Below are 15,702 nucleotides of genomic sequence, written 5' to 3'. Positions count from 1 at the left end.
CTATTTATATAATCGGTTTATTTTTTTAAACAAAGTAAAAAAGACAAAACTTTAATACGATCTTCAAAAGCTAGCTCAATAATTGACAAATAAGAAAGCTTCTGAAAATTTCGGATTTTTATTGATTCAAAGTATATTTTAAAAGATGATAGTGTTTTATTAAATTTAACAAATATATTTAATATTTTATATTATTTTATTAGAGAATATAAAATGTTAAGTGCTGCTGGAGCACTTCAGAAACTGGGAGTCACACTTCCGGTTTCGGAAACACGAGAACAAAAAACCGGTTTCTGGAACCTCTTCTCCAGATTTCAGCTCAGGGATACATGATTATTTTAAAACTGAAATAGAGGGAGTAAAGGAGTTTTAAAAGTTTGCTCGAGGTTTTAAAGATAGCGCCAGGTTTAAAAGTTAGCTCCATTAATATATAATTAAAATTTTCTCCAGGTTTAAAAGTTTTCTCCAGGTTTAAAAGTTTTCTCCAGTTTAATATTTAGAATTAAAGTTTTCTCCAGGGTTAAAAGTTTTCTCCAGGTTAATATTTAGAATTAAAGTTTTCTCCAGGGTTAAAAGTTTTCTCCAGGTTAATATTTAGAATTAAAGTTTTCTCCAGGGTTAAAAGTTTGCTCCAGGTTAATATATAATTAAAATTTTCTCCAGGGTTAAAAGTTTTCTCCAGGTTTAAAAGTTTGCTCCAGAATTAAAAGTTTGCCCCAGGCTTTAAAGTTTGCCCCAGGTTAAAAAGTTTTCTTTATGTTTAAAGTTTTTCTCTAGGTTTAAAAGTTTTCCCCAGGTTATAAAGTTTGCCCCAGGTTTAAAAGTTTGCTCCAGGTTTATAAGTTTGCTCTAGGTTCATATTTAAAATAATAATCTTATATTAGTGCTGAGGAGAAGGGAAAAGCTATTAATAACAATACAGGGAAACTTCTATGAGATTTAGAAAAAAAAATGTATTCAGTTGAAAATTTATTTTACTCTTATGTTTCATTATCATTTTTAGGGGTTTAAACTAGATCATTTATATCTGCAGATGTTGAATAAATTAATTTTTTTAACCCTCCCTCCAAGAGTTTCGACTCTTCTTCAAAGAAAGATTATTTTCCCCACAAAATAATTTATTTTCTCCACCAGCCATATGATGCTAGTAAAAAAAGTTAGATACATCATTATTTTTGTGTGTATTTTTATGCACTTAAACGTAAAACATGGCATCTTCAAAAACAACCAAGTATAATTATTTGATCCAGAAACTACTAAATCATCAGAATCAGATATTTCTCGAAAAAAAAGAACAGAAAAAGTTCGAAATTAAAATAGATGTTTGTGAACAGGAGGTTTGAAAAGACCCGAAAAGGTTCTGGTCGGAGGAGGAAGCGGATTTATTGGTAATTTTTTAAAGTTTACTCTATAGCAAAGTTAGGAAGGAAAATTATTTTGAGATTCAGGAAAACTTATGAAACATAATAATGATGACGTAAATTGAAAATATGAGTTTGTAACAAAAACTCAATTCTTTCTAAAATTGAGTACGGAATAATGGGAGAACCTTGTATTTTATGTCACATATCTGCATAAACGTTCCCTTTATTAGTAAATATATCATTTATAATTATTGTGGCAAGAAAGATATTACATAAACAATTTTTCCTCCCATGCGGCTGATTTTGCGCTTTGCACCGCTTTTACTCACTTAGCAAAGGCGTAAACAGGGGGGGGGAAAGGGGGTAGTGCCCCCTCCCTAGACCTGTCAAGAGGGGACCCCCCCCCCCTTGAACTCATAAAAAAATTGTTTGCTTTTTTTCTGCTAGTTTTGTTTGAAGTCGGGATAAAGTAGTACTTGCAAGGTAATTTGACTGTATGTGTACCTTTAAAGTATCCAAGAAGCCAAATTTTTTGAATTTACAGTTCAAAGTTTGCCCCTCCCCCCTTAGGAGCTCCTGCGGGAGGCAAATTTTTTTTTTACGCTTCGTGCATATTTGGCCTCCCCTAGATTTTTTTCTGTGTACGCCCTAGTAATGAATATTCTTAAACGTCTACCCTTTTTTCGAAAATATTATTAAAACAAAACTAACATTTTGCGAAGTTTTCTGTTTTAAATTGAGGATTATTATTATGGCAAAATTTTTGATTTTGACTCACAAAATATTTGGGCTTGATCGGTTCAGCCGTTCTGACTTTTTTGGATAAGAACAGACTCTATTTTTTTTACAAACTTCAGCAACGACATTCTTGATTTGTCAAGGTGAGGAGGTGTGTATGAGACTAAGACGAGCAGGATTCGAAGTCATAATTATCTCTCGATCTCCCGGTCAACACAAGATAACCTGGGATTCTGTCTACAGGGAGGGATTACCTACAGGAACCAAGGCAGTGATTAACCTGGCCGGTCAGAATGTTTTAGATCCATTCAGGTAGATAGATATAGTGGGATCCAGAAAACTGTGCAATAGGAAAAAGACATTTTTCTCGTGTAATAAAGCAATTGGTTTTAGCAGTACCTTAAACCCAACTTATTACGTATTAAGTGAAATGGGTCTGTGTAAACTGCACGATTGCTGTGTTCAATGTTTTTATTACTATTCAAAATCAGAGCTTGAGTCCAACAGTCGTCTTTCTATTCTACAATTTTATGGGTCTTATTGTAGATAAATTTGTAGATATATGGATATTTTACAATTACATGGCTTGTGATCACATTCTCTCGACTCTAGTCTCAATTGACAGAAAAAGCGTATTTTACTCAATTATATTGTTTCCAGCCCCCCAAAAAACGATAAATAAAATAAATAAAATATATTTACAAACTGACAATTTCCCTTTTGTTTATTCTAGTCGTTGGTCTCCAGCGTTTAAAGAGCTGTGCAGATCCAGTAGATTAGAAACCACTAGACAGCTTGCAACAGCTGTTCGTCTTGCTCCTGATGCATCGAAACCTAAGGTAAGGTTCAAGACAGCTTGCAACAGCTGAACGTATTGTTCTAGATATACATCAAATCCAAGGTAAGGTTCAAGACAGCTTACAACAGCTGTTCGCCTTGTTCCTGATACATCGAAACCTAAGATAGCGTTCTATCTGTTAGCTAAATCTAGTTGTCTAGCTCAAAATACTTTGAAAACTAAGATAACGTTCTATCCGTTAACAAAATATATTTTTCTAGCTCAAAATACATTGAAAACTAAGATAACGTTCTATCCGTTAGTAAAATCTATTTGTCTAGCTCAAAATACTATGAAAACTAAGATAACGTTCTATCCGTTAACAAAATATATTTTTCTAGCTCAAAATACATTGAAAACTAAGATAACGTTCTATCCGTTAGCAAAATCTATTTTTCTAGCTCAAAATACTATGAAAACTAAGATAACGTTCTATCCGTTAACAAAATATATTTTTCTAGCTCAAAATACATTGAAAACTAAGATAACGTTCTATCTGTTAGCAAAATCTATTTGTCTAGCTCAAAATACATTGAAAACTAAGATAACGTTCTATCCTTTAGCTAAATCTAGTTGTCTAGCTCAAAATACATTGAAACCTAAGATAACGTTCTATCCGTTAGCTAAATCTAGTTGTCTAGCTCAAAATACATTGAAAACTAAGATAACGTTCTATCCATTAGCAAAATATAGTTGTCTAGCTCAAAATACATTGAAAACTAAGCTAAGGTGATTTTTTCTCCGCATTTTCTTCAAAATACATTGAAAACTAAGATAACGTTCTATCCATTAGCAAAATATAGTTGTCTAGCTCAAAATACATTGAAAACTAAGCTAAGGTGATTTTTTCTCCGCATTTTCTTTTAATTCTAGCGCACATTAATCAAACTAAATTTACTTTGAATAGTCTTAAGTCGTCTTCAAATTCCCTTACATTTTGGGGACCACGGTAGAGTGGAGATCGGTCTGTTACAATGACACGCATTTTACAGAAAATTCAGAAATTATATATTGTGTAGGTATTTGTAGCTGTTACCGGTGTCGGCTACTATGCTCCGGACCAGGAGAAGGTTTATGATGAGGGTGGAGCTCAGGGCTCAGACTGGTTAGCTCAGCTAGCTGGGGAGTGGGAGGCGGAGGCTAAACAAAGTGGGATCAGGACGGTTATTCTCAGGTAAAGGGCCTAAGAAGACGATATAGATTGGTCGTCTTCTTATAGCTTCAAGACTTTCTAAATAGGATGAGATTTTATAGACAATTGAACAGATTTATTCTTTCTAAATAGGATGAGATTTTATAGACAATTGAACAGATTTATTCTTTCTAAATAGGATGAGATTTTATAGACAATTGAACAGATTTATTCTTTCTAAATAGGATGAGATTTTATAGACAATTGAACAGATTTATTCTTTCTAAATAGGATGAGATTTTATAGACAATTGAACAGATTTATTCTTTCTAAATAGGATGAGATTTTATTGACAATTGAACAGATTTATTCTTTCTAAATAGAATGAGATTTTATAGACAATTGAACAGATTTATTCTTTCTCTTTTTATTACAACGTTTGTTTTAGCTGTATGCTTAGTTTATTGTTTGTCACATGGACAAGATTATTTTGGAAATTTGTATCCTATTTGTAGAAATATAATCGAGTTTTACTCCATTCGTTCAAAGACAAGAAATATTTGGTTGAGGAATAAGAAATTTTAACTTTCAATCGTGGTATTAAAAAAGGTCCCAGGGGGTCATTAAAGTCAAATCCGTTTTGGGTACCTCTGTATGACGATGAGGTTTTAAGTCCACATTTTTGTATATATTGTATTCATTAAATATGCCAAAAAATTGTAGTTTTAACAGAAATCTACTTTTTGATATTCAGTTCACATTTTTGTATATTGTATAAATACGTCAAACAATTTCTGGTTTAACAGAAATCTACTTTTTGATATTCAGTCCACATTTTTGTATATTGTATAAATACGTCAAACAATGTCAGGTTTAACAGAAATCTACTTTTTAATATTCAATTCACATTTTTGTATATTGTATAAATACGTCAAACAATTTCAGGTTTAACAGAAATCTACTTTTTAATATTCAGTCCACATTCTTGTATATTGTATAAGTATGTTAACAAATTTCAGTTTTAACAGAAATCTACTTTTTAATATTCAGTCCACATTTTTGTATATTATATAAATATGTCAACAAATTTCAATTTTAACAGAAATCTACCTTCCAATATTCAGTCATTGAATGACGGGTTGGTTTTTTATAATGAAAATAATAATCTTGGATTTAAAGTTGCATTTTTAGGCCAGGCGTAGTGTTGGGACGGAACGGAGGAATGATAAAACAGATTTATCTCCCGTTCTTCCTGGGACTAGGAGGAAGAATGGGATCAGGTACTCAACCTCTACCCTGGATACATGTCAAGGATCTGGCCGGACTTATCCATCATGCTGTGGAGACTGAAACTTTGGAAGGGGTTTATAATGCTGTTGCACCCCAGGTAGATACAGTGAGACCCATATAACTGTGGAAGAGAAAAACGAAAAGTATGCAATCTTATGTGTATTTGATGTTGTTATAAAGCAAAACGTTGTATCGATAGTTTAAAAATCAAATATAAAGGGTCTGTATACACTGCACAAATTCAGTGTTTCATGTTCATAGGACTATTCAAAATCATAACTGAGGTTCATCAATCGTTACAACAGTTTTATGGATCTCAACGTATGAAAGCAAATAACCAAACCATTTATTTTTTTTAAAACTAATCGTAGTCCGCACATTCTATGATTCTACTTCATAAAGTAGTAATCATAAAGGCATGCAACTTTCAAACAAACATTGGAATTGCGGGATGAAAAGTTAAAATTATCCATGAGATTATGGTTAATGATATTAAACATATATAAACTGAAAATCTACATTTACTTTTTTATCCCGATATTAATAGCAAAGATGGTATCGAATTAGAGAGAAAGGAGAGGGTCTGTTTACAATTTATTGTTACGTATTAGAACAGTTTAAGAGCTAACAATTTTAAAGTTAGTATTTGCTCCGGCCCGGCCCTCCTCATGAATACTGGACTTTGTTTACAATAAATCTAGCTTCTGATCTGTCCTTTTGCGTCAGAGTTAAATGTAAACAGGGGTCACTTTCTCCTTAGTTCTACTCTAATTGACGGAAAAAAATTTAATATTATTTTTACCTTTAATGTTAACTATTAAATTATTTTTTTATTTCAGATAATTACGAATAAAAAATTTGTTGATACTCTCGCTGGAACCATGGGGCGTCCTGCCTTCATCCCTATCCCGGAGTTTGAGTGGAACCTTATCTTCGGAGAAGAACGTGCGGCTATGATCACCAAGGGGCAGAAGGTTGTCCCCTCAAGGAGCCTGGAGGCAGGGTTCAAGTTCAGGTTTCCGACCATAGAGGAGGCGTGCTCAGAGTTCGCCAAGTTTCCATATTTAGATAATGATCTTAGTTCAATGGATTAATCAAATGGGAGTTCGCCAGGTTTCCTTATTTAGATAATGATCTTAGTTCAATAGATTAATCAAATGGGAGTTCGCCAGGTTTCCATATTTAGATAATGATCTTAGTTCAATAGATTAATCAAATGATCCTAGTTCAGTGGATTAATCAAAGATTTTTAAGTGTTTCTAGTTTATTATTATCCATAGAATAGTAGATGAGAGTTTTAATTAAAGAAATGTGATAATTTGTTTGATAACTAAATTTATTTAATGAAGGCACGTTTTGTCAAAAAAATATTACAAAATATAAATTGTACAAAAAAAAAATATTAACACACATGTTATAAAGTATTATTAAAATGAAATTTTTTGTAAATGCGATATTTTTATGAAGGCAAAATGATTAAACAAAGTACTTAAGTAGATGTGGATTCTGACATAAAACTTTTTTATGTATCTGGAAATATAACTGGCTTCACAAAAAAAGGTGAGTAAATTGATTCAGAATTATTTAAAAACTATTAATCTAATCCACTGGGTTTAATGCATCTACTAGTTTTACGAACATCCTGATACAATCTTAATGGATCATAGGAAAATTATTTTAATGCAATAACTGGTTTTCACAGTATCTTGATGCACCCACTGGTTAAAACAGTATCTTGATGCATCCACTGGTTTAAACAGTATATTGATGCATCCATTAGTTTAAACAGTCTCTTGATACATCAACTAGTTTAAACAATGTCTTGATGCATTTAATAGTTTCAAAAGTATCTTGATGCATTCATTGGTTTAAACAGTATCTTGATGCATCCACTAGTTAAAACAGTATCTTGATGCATTCAATAGTTTCAACAGTATCTTGATGCATCCACTAGAACAGTATATTGATGCATCCACTAGTTTAAACAGTATCTCAATGCATTTACTAGTTAAAACAGTATCTTGATGCATCCACTAGTTTCAACAGTATCTTGATCCATTCACTAGTTTCAACAGTATCTTGGTCCATTCACTAGTTTAAACAGTATCTTGATGCATCCACTAGTTTAAACAGTATATTGATGCATCCACTATTTTGAACAATATCTTGATGCATTCCCTAGTTTAAACAGCATCTTGATGCATCTACCAAGTAAACAGAATCTAGAGCACCAAGCCCTGCAGCAACACCGCCTTCGTTCACATGACTAACAATAAAAACATTTATTTTTTGAATCAATTTGAAAAAAGTTTTAGAGGGGAGTTGTATGAGTGACTTTGTTATCCATTTAAAATTTGGTGATGGTGATGGACCAAACCTCTGTAGAGTAAAATAAGTAAATGTTAGTTCCACATTTATTGAAAATATATTTCGGTCTGGGCTGACCCTCGTCAGTTCTAACGATATAATAACCATCAAAATTTAGAAAATTCCCCGATTGTTAAACCAACTTTAAAAAGGTATGTATTCGAAAGGTAGGGGGTTTGAGTGCATATTTGACAAGTTTTTACAAACAAATAAAAAAGATTGTTTACTAAATGTTGTTAATTTACGATAAACCAGTTCCTAAGCATGTCTAGTAAGTTATACTATCTGTCTCTCCCCTCCACCCCCCCCACTCCATCATAAGTAGACAATGACCTACCTTACCTTTAATTAGACGCAAGGCCCCCCCCACTTTTATCATAATATTACCTTAGTTTTGTTCTCAGCATATGACCAACTTGTTTATTCTCCAATATGGAATCTTTCGTTCTAAAAATAAGAAATTTATTATGAGATTGGCAAAAGAAAAAAAATTGTTTTGAAATTACTCTTGGATTAAAGGGTTTCATCATTTAAGATTTAAGTTAAGAAAGTAAGCATCGTCTCAAAGTACAGAGCTACCCATAAGGAATGAGCTTTTATTGCTTATTTTTTAACATGGTTTTCTCTTTTTCTTGCCTCCCTTTGCCCGTCCATTTATGGTACTGTTTTTGAAAGAATATTTATGATTTGATCACTGTCTTCGCGCCATTATAAGGCATTGTTTACATGTCCCCCTCTCAGTTTTTTTGTTGTTTTGCATATGTGTAATTGCAGTATCAGATCTGCACATTCTGTCTACTTGCGTTTGCTAGGTCACCATTCCTAGAACTACTAGAACTTCAAGTTAGTTTCTATTTGCAGCGAGGGAGCAATAGCTTCCCTGCTTTTAACCGCACATTTTTACTTTCCCATACAGGAAGGGTTGCTATTATAATCAAGTGACCCACTCAGAGGTAATTTTGTTGTAGGATCCAACAGAGAAATGTCCTCAAGTCTCATTTCGATGGCTGTTATAGCTTATATAAACGTCGTTTTTATGGTAAATTTTTTTTTTTTTTCCATTAGGCAGTATACGATGCATATGGCAACAAGTGACGTGACAGTTGATTAAGATGAGTTTACTGCTATAGCGAGTCATGAATTTTTAAGACTGAATAATTCTAAACAGCCGTCTTAAATAACTGTATTCTTTGTTAACAACAATGTGTAATGGATTATTTTTTGTTTTTTCGATTTTCATAGAGAAACCACAATTGAAAATAGTGAAATTTTAAACAAGAGAAAAATAAGTAGCTCATTAATTTTTGATCAGAAACAGAATTGCAACTCGCACATGCCGCTCTAATAACGTTTATAGTCCCTTTTAAAGGATTCAATTCTCTTAAACTTACCCTATCACATATCCGAAAATTCCAAGTTCACTGATGCACTTGGCGAGTAAAGGGGCCTCGCCGGGGCGAACCATGTAGTTGGTCGTGATGGGAGGTTCAATCATGTCCATCAAGATATATGCACTCCTTTCATCCGAGTCCGCGATCTTCTCCAGGAAGGGTTTTATATCTGCTCCATAAACATTGTTTCCACCGCCCTCCCTCTGCGGTTTTAGGACGAATTTCTCCGGGGTTTCAATTGCCCTCTGGAAGGAGGCATTTCCAATTTCATCCTGAGAATAAATAATATTTAATATTACCAATTTTAGACTTATAAATAATTTATTTCTTGCCTTATCAAGAGAGTAGAGTCCAGTGAAAATATCTCGGACGGATTCAATCTTGGCCTTATCACCTAGAAACTTCTCCAGTACTCCTGGCTTGGCTAGCTCCTGCTGAACCTTTTTCGTCCCTGCCAGATGATAATGTACACTCGGAGATTTGATCGCTAGAGACATCTCCATCATAAACCTGGCATCCCACTCAACCTCAGACGGGTACTGGTCCGGGTGGTATCCTGAAACAAACTCGTCTTACACCTCTCAGATTCAAATAAATTAGAAAAAAGGTCATAATATACAGTACGAACCATATATACAGTACGAACCATATATACAGTACGAACCATATATACAGTACGAACCATATATACAGTACGAACCATATATACAGTACGAACCATAAAACTGAAATTAAATAAAAAACAAATTTTCAGCAATATTTTGTGTAATCGACGTTGTTTTACAGCAAATAGTTTAACCAGCATCTTCGGAAAAAGAAAAAGAATTTTGAGCTTTTAAGGTGCAACCTAGACTATTAAGTATCAAAGGTGCAACCTAGACTATAAAGTATCAAAGGTGCAACCTAGCAAAGGTGCAACCTAGACTATAAAGTATCAAAGGTGCAACCTAGACTATAAAGTATCAAAGGTGCAACCTAGACTATAAAGTATCAAAGGTGCAACCTAGGCCATAAAGTATCAAAGACATCAAACTTGGTATTTTGTTTCTTTCGCAAAAAAATAAATTAATTTTGGTATCACAACTCAAATCAAAGTTAATCTCAACAAGACTCAAGAAGACTATAATTCTCTACACTTTTTGATGGGACTTCCTGTATTTTACATATATTCAATTATTTTTGAAAATAAATATTTAGATTTTGAAGGTTACCCTGTTATACGGTGGTAGGCGATTATATCAATAGAATGAAGACGTCTCTTTATATAAGTTTTAATTGTTAAGAAGCTTTTTTCGAATTGCAAGTTTACAAGTAATGAAAGAGAATAATTTTTAACTGATAGATTCTCTTTGTTTCCATGTTTTATGTATCCATGCCGTTTAAAAGCTTGATAAAAATCAAAATTAAAATCAAAAGTAGTCTTCATTATATTGATATAATCGCCTACCACTGTAGTAACATTTTATCCAAAAAAAGGTCATACAAGATGACTTTAAATAATTTTAAATATTGTGGTGACCAGAATCGACTCGAATATAAAGACGAACTTTGTCTATTTATGATTTATAGTTCATACCGCATCTCATGTAGATTACCGCAACCTCATGTCCATCAATAATCAACCTTTTATCCTAAAAAAATATTTAATTATTTACAAATATCAAATTTACTTAATTGTTTTTTGATTTTTTTTGCACACAAAATATTAATATAGAATGATTTTGTAATTAAATATTCAATGGTTTTATATTAGATTCCCTTTGTTTTCAAAGAAATAATAATTTTTCTCCTCTTTGCTTCGCCAAAAAACTTTTTAATTGTTTTCCTTAAGACATAATAACAAACTCAATTTAACAACTACAGATTATATATGTAAAATAATAACTGGATAATAGGCTGGAAAAAATGAAAAGCAAGACAAAATAACTTAAATAAGTTATTCGAAAAAGTCAAGTTTTTGCTTAGCTTACCTCCGTAAGTTTCCCTCGGTTTCCAATCTCTGTCAAAGTTTTCCGAATTACAAAAACCTCGGGGCATTGTTCTCTGATTTCAAATTCGTGGAACTTCTGGTCGCAGATATTGTAGGTTACATCCTCCACCAGGAAGAGTATGACGGATTTAGGTTGATTGTACAGTTTCCAGGAGTTGACCAGCGCGTTGGCTAGTCCAGACAAGGCGTTGTTCTCAGGGATCTTTAAAAAATAACTATCTTTAAGTCCGCAACTAGTGGAAAAATTCCTTGGCCTTAGAAGCTCTTAAAGGGCAAAAAGGATCGAGATATCATCGTTTTTCTATCCATGAAAAATAACAATTTCAATTGTGGTTTCTTTTAAAGTGATACGGATTATTGTAATAGAGACAAAAAAGGAAATAGACAAAATAATCTGTTAAGAATAATGTAAGCTACTATTTAAATTTTGGGTCACTTGATAAAACGCAGAGACCATTGGCTTAAATACTTTATTGAATGATACAAAAAAACATCATAATAGATTTAACAGATTGTAAGCACTAACAATATTAACCGATTGTTCAGTTTTTATTCAACTTACATTTTTCAAATGCTCCGGATATCCTGCCTCTTGTACAACATATCTAAATTATAATTATTTTTCCAACTTTATGTAAACAGATTGTTAAGCAAGCTCTTTTTAAACTACCATTAGAGAGCTCTCAACTTTTATATAATAAATCCACTAATAAAGGAGTTTGAACGAATTATATTATAAACACTGCTGAAAATGGACCATCAGGTTTCAAGTCAAAACACTTTATTTTTTTCTTCAGAATAAATTAATATGCAGTCTTTTAAGTTTAGTCTCATTTTTTTTGAAAATGTTACTCAGGGAATTTTCCGCAAATTCACTTTTAAGATAACTCAAGTGCATTTACAAGTCTAAAATCAACCGTAAATTTAGTTTTAAGACGTACCTTAATATGCTTCTTTCTTCTGGGTTATTTTGCGGTATTTTTTAAACTGTTAATGGCAGAGTCCCCAAATGTTGAACATTTTCATGAACAGTCATAAGACATATTGTAGTTAAAAATCAAAGCAATAAGTCAACTGCCTGACTGATGAGATACGGTCTGAAAAAGTCTTTTTGATGTGATTTTTAAGGATTTCACTTAAAAATATCGAAAAAACAAACAGAATCAGCTTAGTCAAGTTTTGAAACTATAGATAAATATGTTTTTAGACCTATGTATACACTTGATTTCTAAGATTTCTTAAAAATGGATTTACTCAAAATTCTCTCGATTGTCTGAAAATTGAGATTATAATTCAGTTTACTGCATATTAATATATTCCCCCCCAAAAATGTAGGTGTTCTGGCTTGAAACCTGATGGTCCATTTTCAGTAGTGTGTTTAACTAATATAAGTTTAATCCAAGTTGACATTGAAAAGTTTAATAAACTCCCTGAATTCAAAAAGATTGAGTCATGGATATTTATTGAGAATTTTTGCAATCTAAAATAAAAGTTACAGCCTTAGTCAAATAATTTTTGTTTTGTTTTTAATTGTTGTAAAATAAGTCGCCTGATCGGTGCATAAGTAATTCAAAAATGAGAAAGAAAGATAAAACAAATAAAATTTGTGGACATTCATTAATTACTAAATCTATTATTACAACATCCTAGAAAAGTGATCCCTAATCCTAAGTTTAAAAGTTGAGCATACTCAAGGTTAAAATGCAAGGAAAGTTACTTTAGAGGTGTACGCATCTTTGCAGTGTTCTGTCTCTGGGCGGTAATGTAAACACAAGACTCACAGCCTGACTTGGGATCCATCTTTCACATAAAAAATCAATGTAATATGTTGGTTATAGGAAACTATTATGTGAATTATCAAAGTTTTTAAAATTCAATGCTAATACTAAACGAACATTGATGTGTCAATTCTTGTTTACAAATTCCGCCCAGAGAGAACTGGTTTCAATATGAACTCAGAGTATACGCAACTGCAATTAACTTTCCTTGCATTATAACCTTGAGCAAACTAAAACTTTTTCTAGCTACTTCTATAGTTAATTTATTGACAACGTGAATTAAAAAATAGTAAAATTATGTTGGTTTCACTTTGAATTTACCTTGTTTGAATTTGGTTTTAGCTTAAGAAAAGGTTTGCAAAAATTATGGACCTGCTTCAATAATGGTGAAAATCATTGAGAAATTTATTTGGTAGCTTTGATTGGATCTAGCAAGCTTAAAGGGACTGTCATTGTAATTTTAAGTGAATTTTCACTTGGAGAGGGGCATGTCCAATTCACAACAGTACCCATTTAATTAACATTTGATCAAAAATGTGGAAAATATCATCGTTATATTAGCATGCTGACAATTTACACCATTGTTTTCCGAAGAAGAAATGCTGAGGCCAATTTTTAGAAATCAAGAAAATTGTCAATTTAAAAGAGATTATGGATATCTCTTACATTCTTGATAAGATAAAGCTGTTGAGGGTACCGTTAGGAATCAGATACATCAGTCTATAGGTGGCAAATTATAGTCCCTTTAAATCAATTCAACTAAGTTGATCTAATTCTCTCCTGTCTCATAGGTCAAGAATTTAAGCCAACAAGAGATTTAGAAAACAACTGCAAACTGTAAAATGAGAAATTAAGATTGAAAACTTAAAGGGACTGTAAGCATAATTTTAAGTGATCCTCCATGCAAAAATGGCAATGCCCAATTTAAAAGGGTATCCTTGAAAGCTTTGGCTTATCAAGCATGACATTGGAATCATTGTTTTTGTCTTTGAATTTGTTTATTTTCATTTGCAAGTTCTCTGTGGTTTAGTGAATCGTGCATTTCTTGTTTTTAAAAAGCAACAGAGAAACTTACAAAACCAAACTCTTGAAAACTCTTGAAATCAGAAAAATAACGGTATCTTCCATATTTTAATCAGATTAAAGTTGAAAGGGTACAATTGTAAATTGGACATTGACTTATTACGCTTACAGTCCCTTAAAACCTAATCGTATTATCTAAATCTACAACAAAAAAACTATTTCTAATTCTTTACTAGAGTTAATTCTATAACTGCAGCTAAAGTCATCCCTACTTGTGCTGATCCACCAGTTTAGAGGTCAAACAACCAAAGCTGGAGGCTATCGTGTTAAACTCAACTTGCTTCAGACCCTTGTTCGCTTGGCAATAAAAGTAGTCTGATCGAAAAAGTCCCGCTTCAATCACCTGAAATTAGGTCAAGCAGGTTTACTTGCAGTGTACATAAGCCAGGTCTGGGTATGGTTCTAAGCCTGAAGAATCATGCACAATCAGAAGCATTTGACTCAGATGGTAACAAGTAGGTAAAGACTTTAGCTGCAGGGTGAGGATCAAATTAATGCTAAGAAATATGTGCATCTGCATATATTTGGTTTAAACTGAGTTTGTTTTTTGGATAGTTGGGGATAAAAAAATGACCTTTAAGCATGAAAATTGATTGTCGGAACAGAAAGTATTCAAAATCAGAAAACATGCCACAATCATAAGATGAAGCGTATTTCCCCCATGCAGTAGTTACAAATCAATCTTCTTATAAATATTTTCTGAAATATTATCTTTGTTGAAGGTTACTTGTGATAAGACTGTAGAGTGTATATTTTCCGGAATATTTTGTTGAAAATCCAAATCAATTTTTTAGTGTTAATATTTAAAACACTATTTTATTATTTACTGTTTTTACATTTAAAGTAAGGAAACACAAATTTGCTTGGAAAATATAATCCCCTGTGCCTTGGCAAATGTTCAGTTAAAGTATGGGTAAAAATTCTGGCATTTGTTTTTAAAACAAAATAAAGAATATAAAGAATAAAACCATCTGACAAGAACTCAGTCAGGGAAAGAAAAATTGAACCAAAATATTTACCCTTAGGATGGAAAAGATAATATTTATAAGAGGATTTGAAATCTTTTAACAGGAGTCGGAACTTTTGTATTCTTGATCCTTCCAGAAAGCTTTTAAATATCTACAAAGGTTCCACCAACCAGAAGCCGAGCCATCGGCCGAGAATAGTTTGCTGTAAAATAATTCAGGTGTTTTTCATGGATTAAACATTTCATCCGTGAGTGTTGAGGTCATTTGTTGTAGATTAGCGCTATCCCAATCAAAAGTTCCGACCTGAAGGACAAAAAACTACCGATAGTAAGAAATACTGACCTATGGAGCAAACCTGAAGCAGGACCCAACCAACCAAACCCTGAAGCTATAGTATTTAGCTCTACTTGTTTCCAGCAACAGAATGCTTGCCCGTTTAATTTGCATTTCGAGTCGATAGGACAGCAATGATTGTCTAGCATGAGATCAGACCGAAGCATACCCAAGCTTAGTTCCTAAATGGTGGGGCATGCAAGTAAACCTTTGTCATTAGGTTATAAGAGAATCAACAGGAAGTTACTAAAATACTTGTACCTTTATATAGTTTTCCTGTTATAAGCAGAGCTTTGGAATATATTAAAAGGATGTGTCTCTGTGCGTGTATGTATATTACCTTTACCTAGTGTCAAACACAATAAAAGGGATATGATGATATTTCAATTACAATACATTTGTGGAAGCTGCACACCCCACTAGTTTCAAC

At 32.6% G+C, this 15,702-nt stretch overlaps 2 protein-coding genes across 4 annotated transcripts in view; one reads left to right on the top strand and one right to left on the bottom strand.

The window, feature by feature from the left end:
* The first annotated feature begins 66 nt into the window (after positions 1-66).
* LOC111704991 (epimerase family protein SDR39U1) lies at positions 67-6,712 on the top strand. 2 transcript variants are annotated; one of them, XM_023477405.1, is made up of 9 exons: positions 67-323; positions 885-922; positions 1,335-1,388; positions 2,246-2,414; positions 2,836-2,941; positions 3,960-4,114; positions 5,264-5,459; positions 6,202-6,416; positions 6,476-6,712. In XM_023477405.1, the coding sequence occupies exons 1-9, from the start codon at positions 214-216 to the stop codon at positions 6,513-6,515; spliced, it is 1,083 nt and encodes a 360-aa protein (XP_023333173.1). In that variant the 5' UTR covers positions 67-213; the 3' UTR covers positions 6,516-6,712. The 2 variants fall into 2 exon arrangements, with proteins under 2 accessions (XP_023333173.1, XP_023333172.1); XM_023477404.1 differs by having other exon boundaries at positions 6,202-6,712.
* Positions 6,713-6,942: 230 nt separating this feature from the next.
* LOC111704989 (glutathione synthetase) overlaps positions 6,943-15,702 on the bottom strand; it is a 10,314-nt gene continuing 1,554 nt past the window's right edge. Inside the window, exons 4-11 of one of the 2 annotated variants that reach the window (XM_023477401.1) lie at positions 15,282-15,454; positions 11,673-11,715; positions 11,091-11,312; positions 10,697-10,751; positions 9,453-9,676; positions 9,121-9,392; positions 8,117-8,176; positions 6,943-7,628 (exon numbers count right to left, since the gene is read on the bottom strand). In XM_023477401.1, the coding sequence (XP_023333169.1) occupies positions 7,541-7,628; positions 8,117-8,176; positions 9,121-9,392; positions 9,453-9,676; positions 10,697-10,751; positions 11,091-11,312; positions 11,673-11,715; positions 15,282-15,454 (1,137 nt within the window). In that variant the 3' untranslated portion in view covers positions 6,943-7,540. Of the gene's footprint in view, positions 7,629-8,116; positions 8,177-9,120; positions 9,393-9,452; positions 9,677-10,696; positions 10,752-11,090; positions 11,313-11,672; positions 11,716-14,183; positions 14,315-15,281; positions 15,455-15,702 lie in introns of both variants that reach the window. The other variant, XM_023477402.1, reaches the window with a different exon arrangement.

This window comes from Eurytemora carolleeae, unplaced genomic scaffold (genome assembly GCF_000591075.1).
Source record: "Eurytemora carolleeae unplaced genomic scaffold, Eaff_2.0 scaffold605, whole genome shotgun sequence".
NCBI lineage: Eukaryota > Metazoa > Arthropoda > Copepoda > Calanoida > Temoridae > Eurytemora > Eurytemora carolleeae.
Note: the sequence above shows the minus strand (reverse complement) of the source record. Positions and strands in the feature narration are given on the sequence as shown.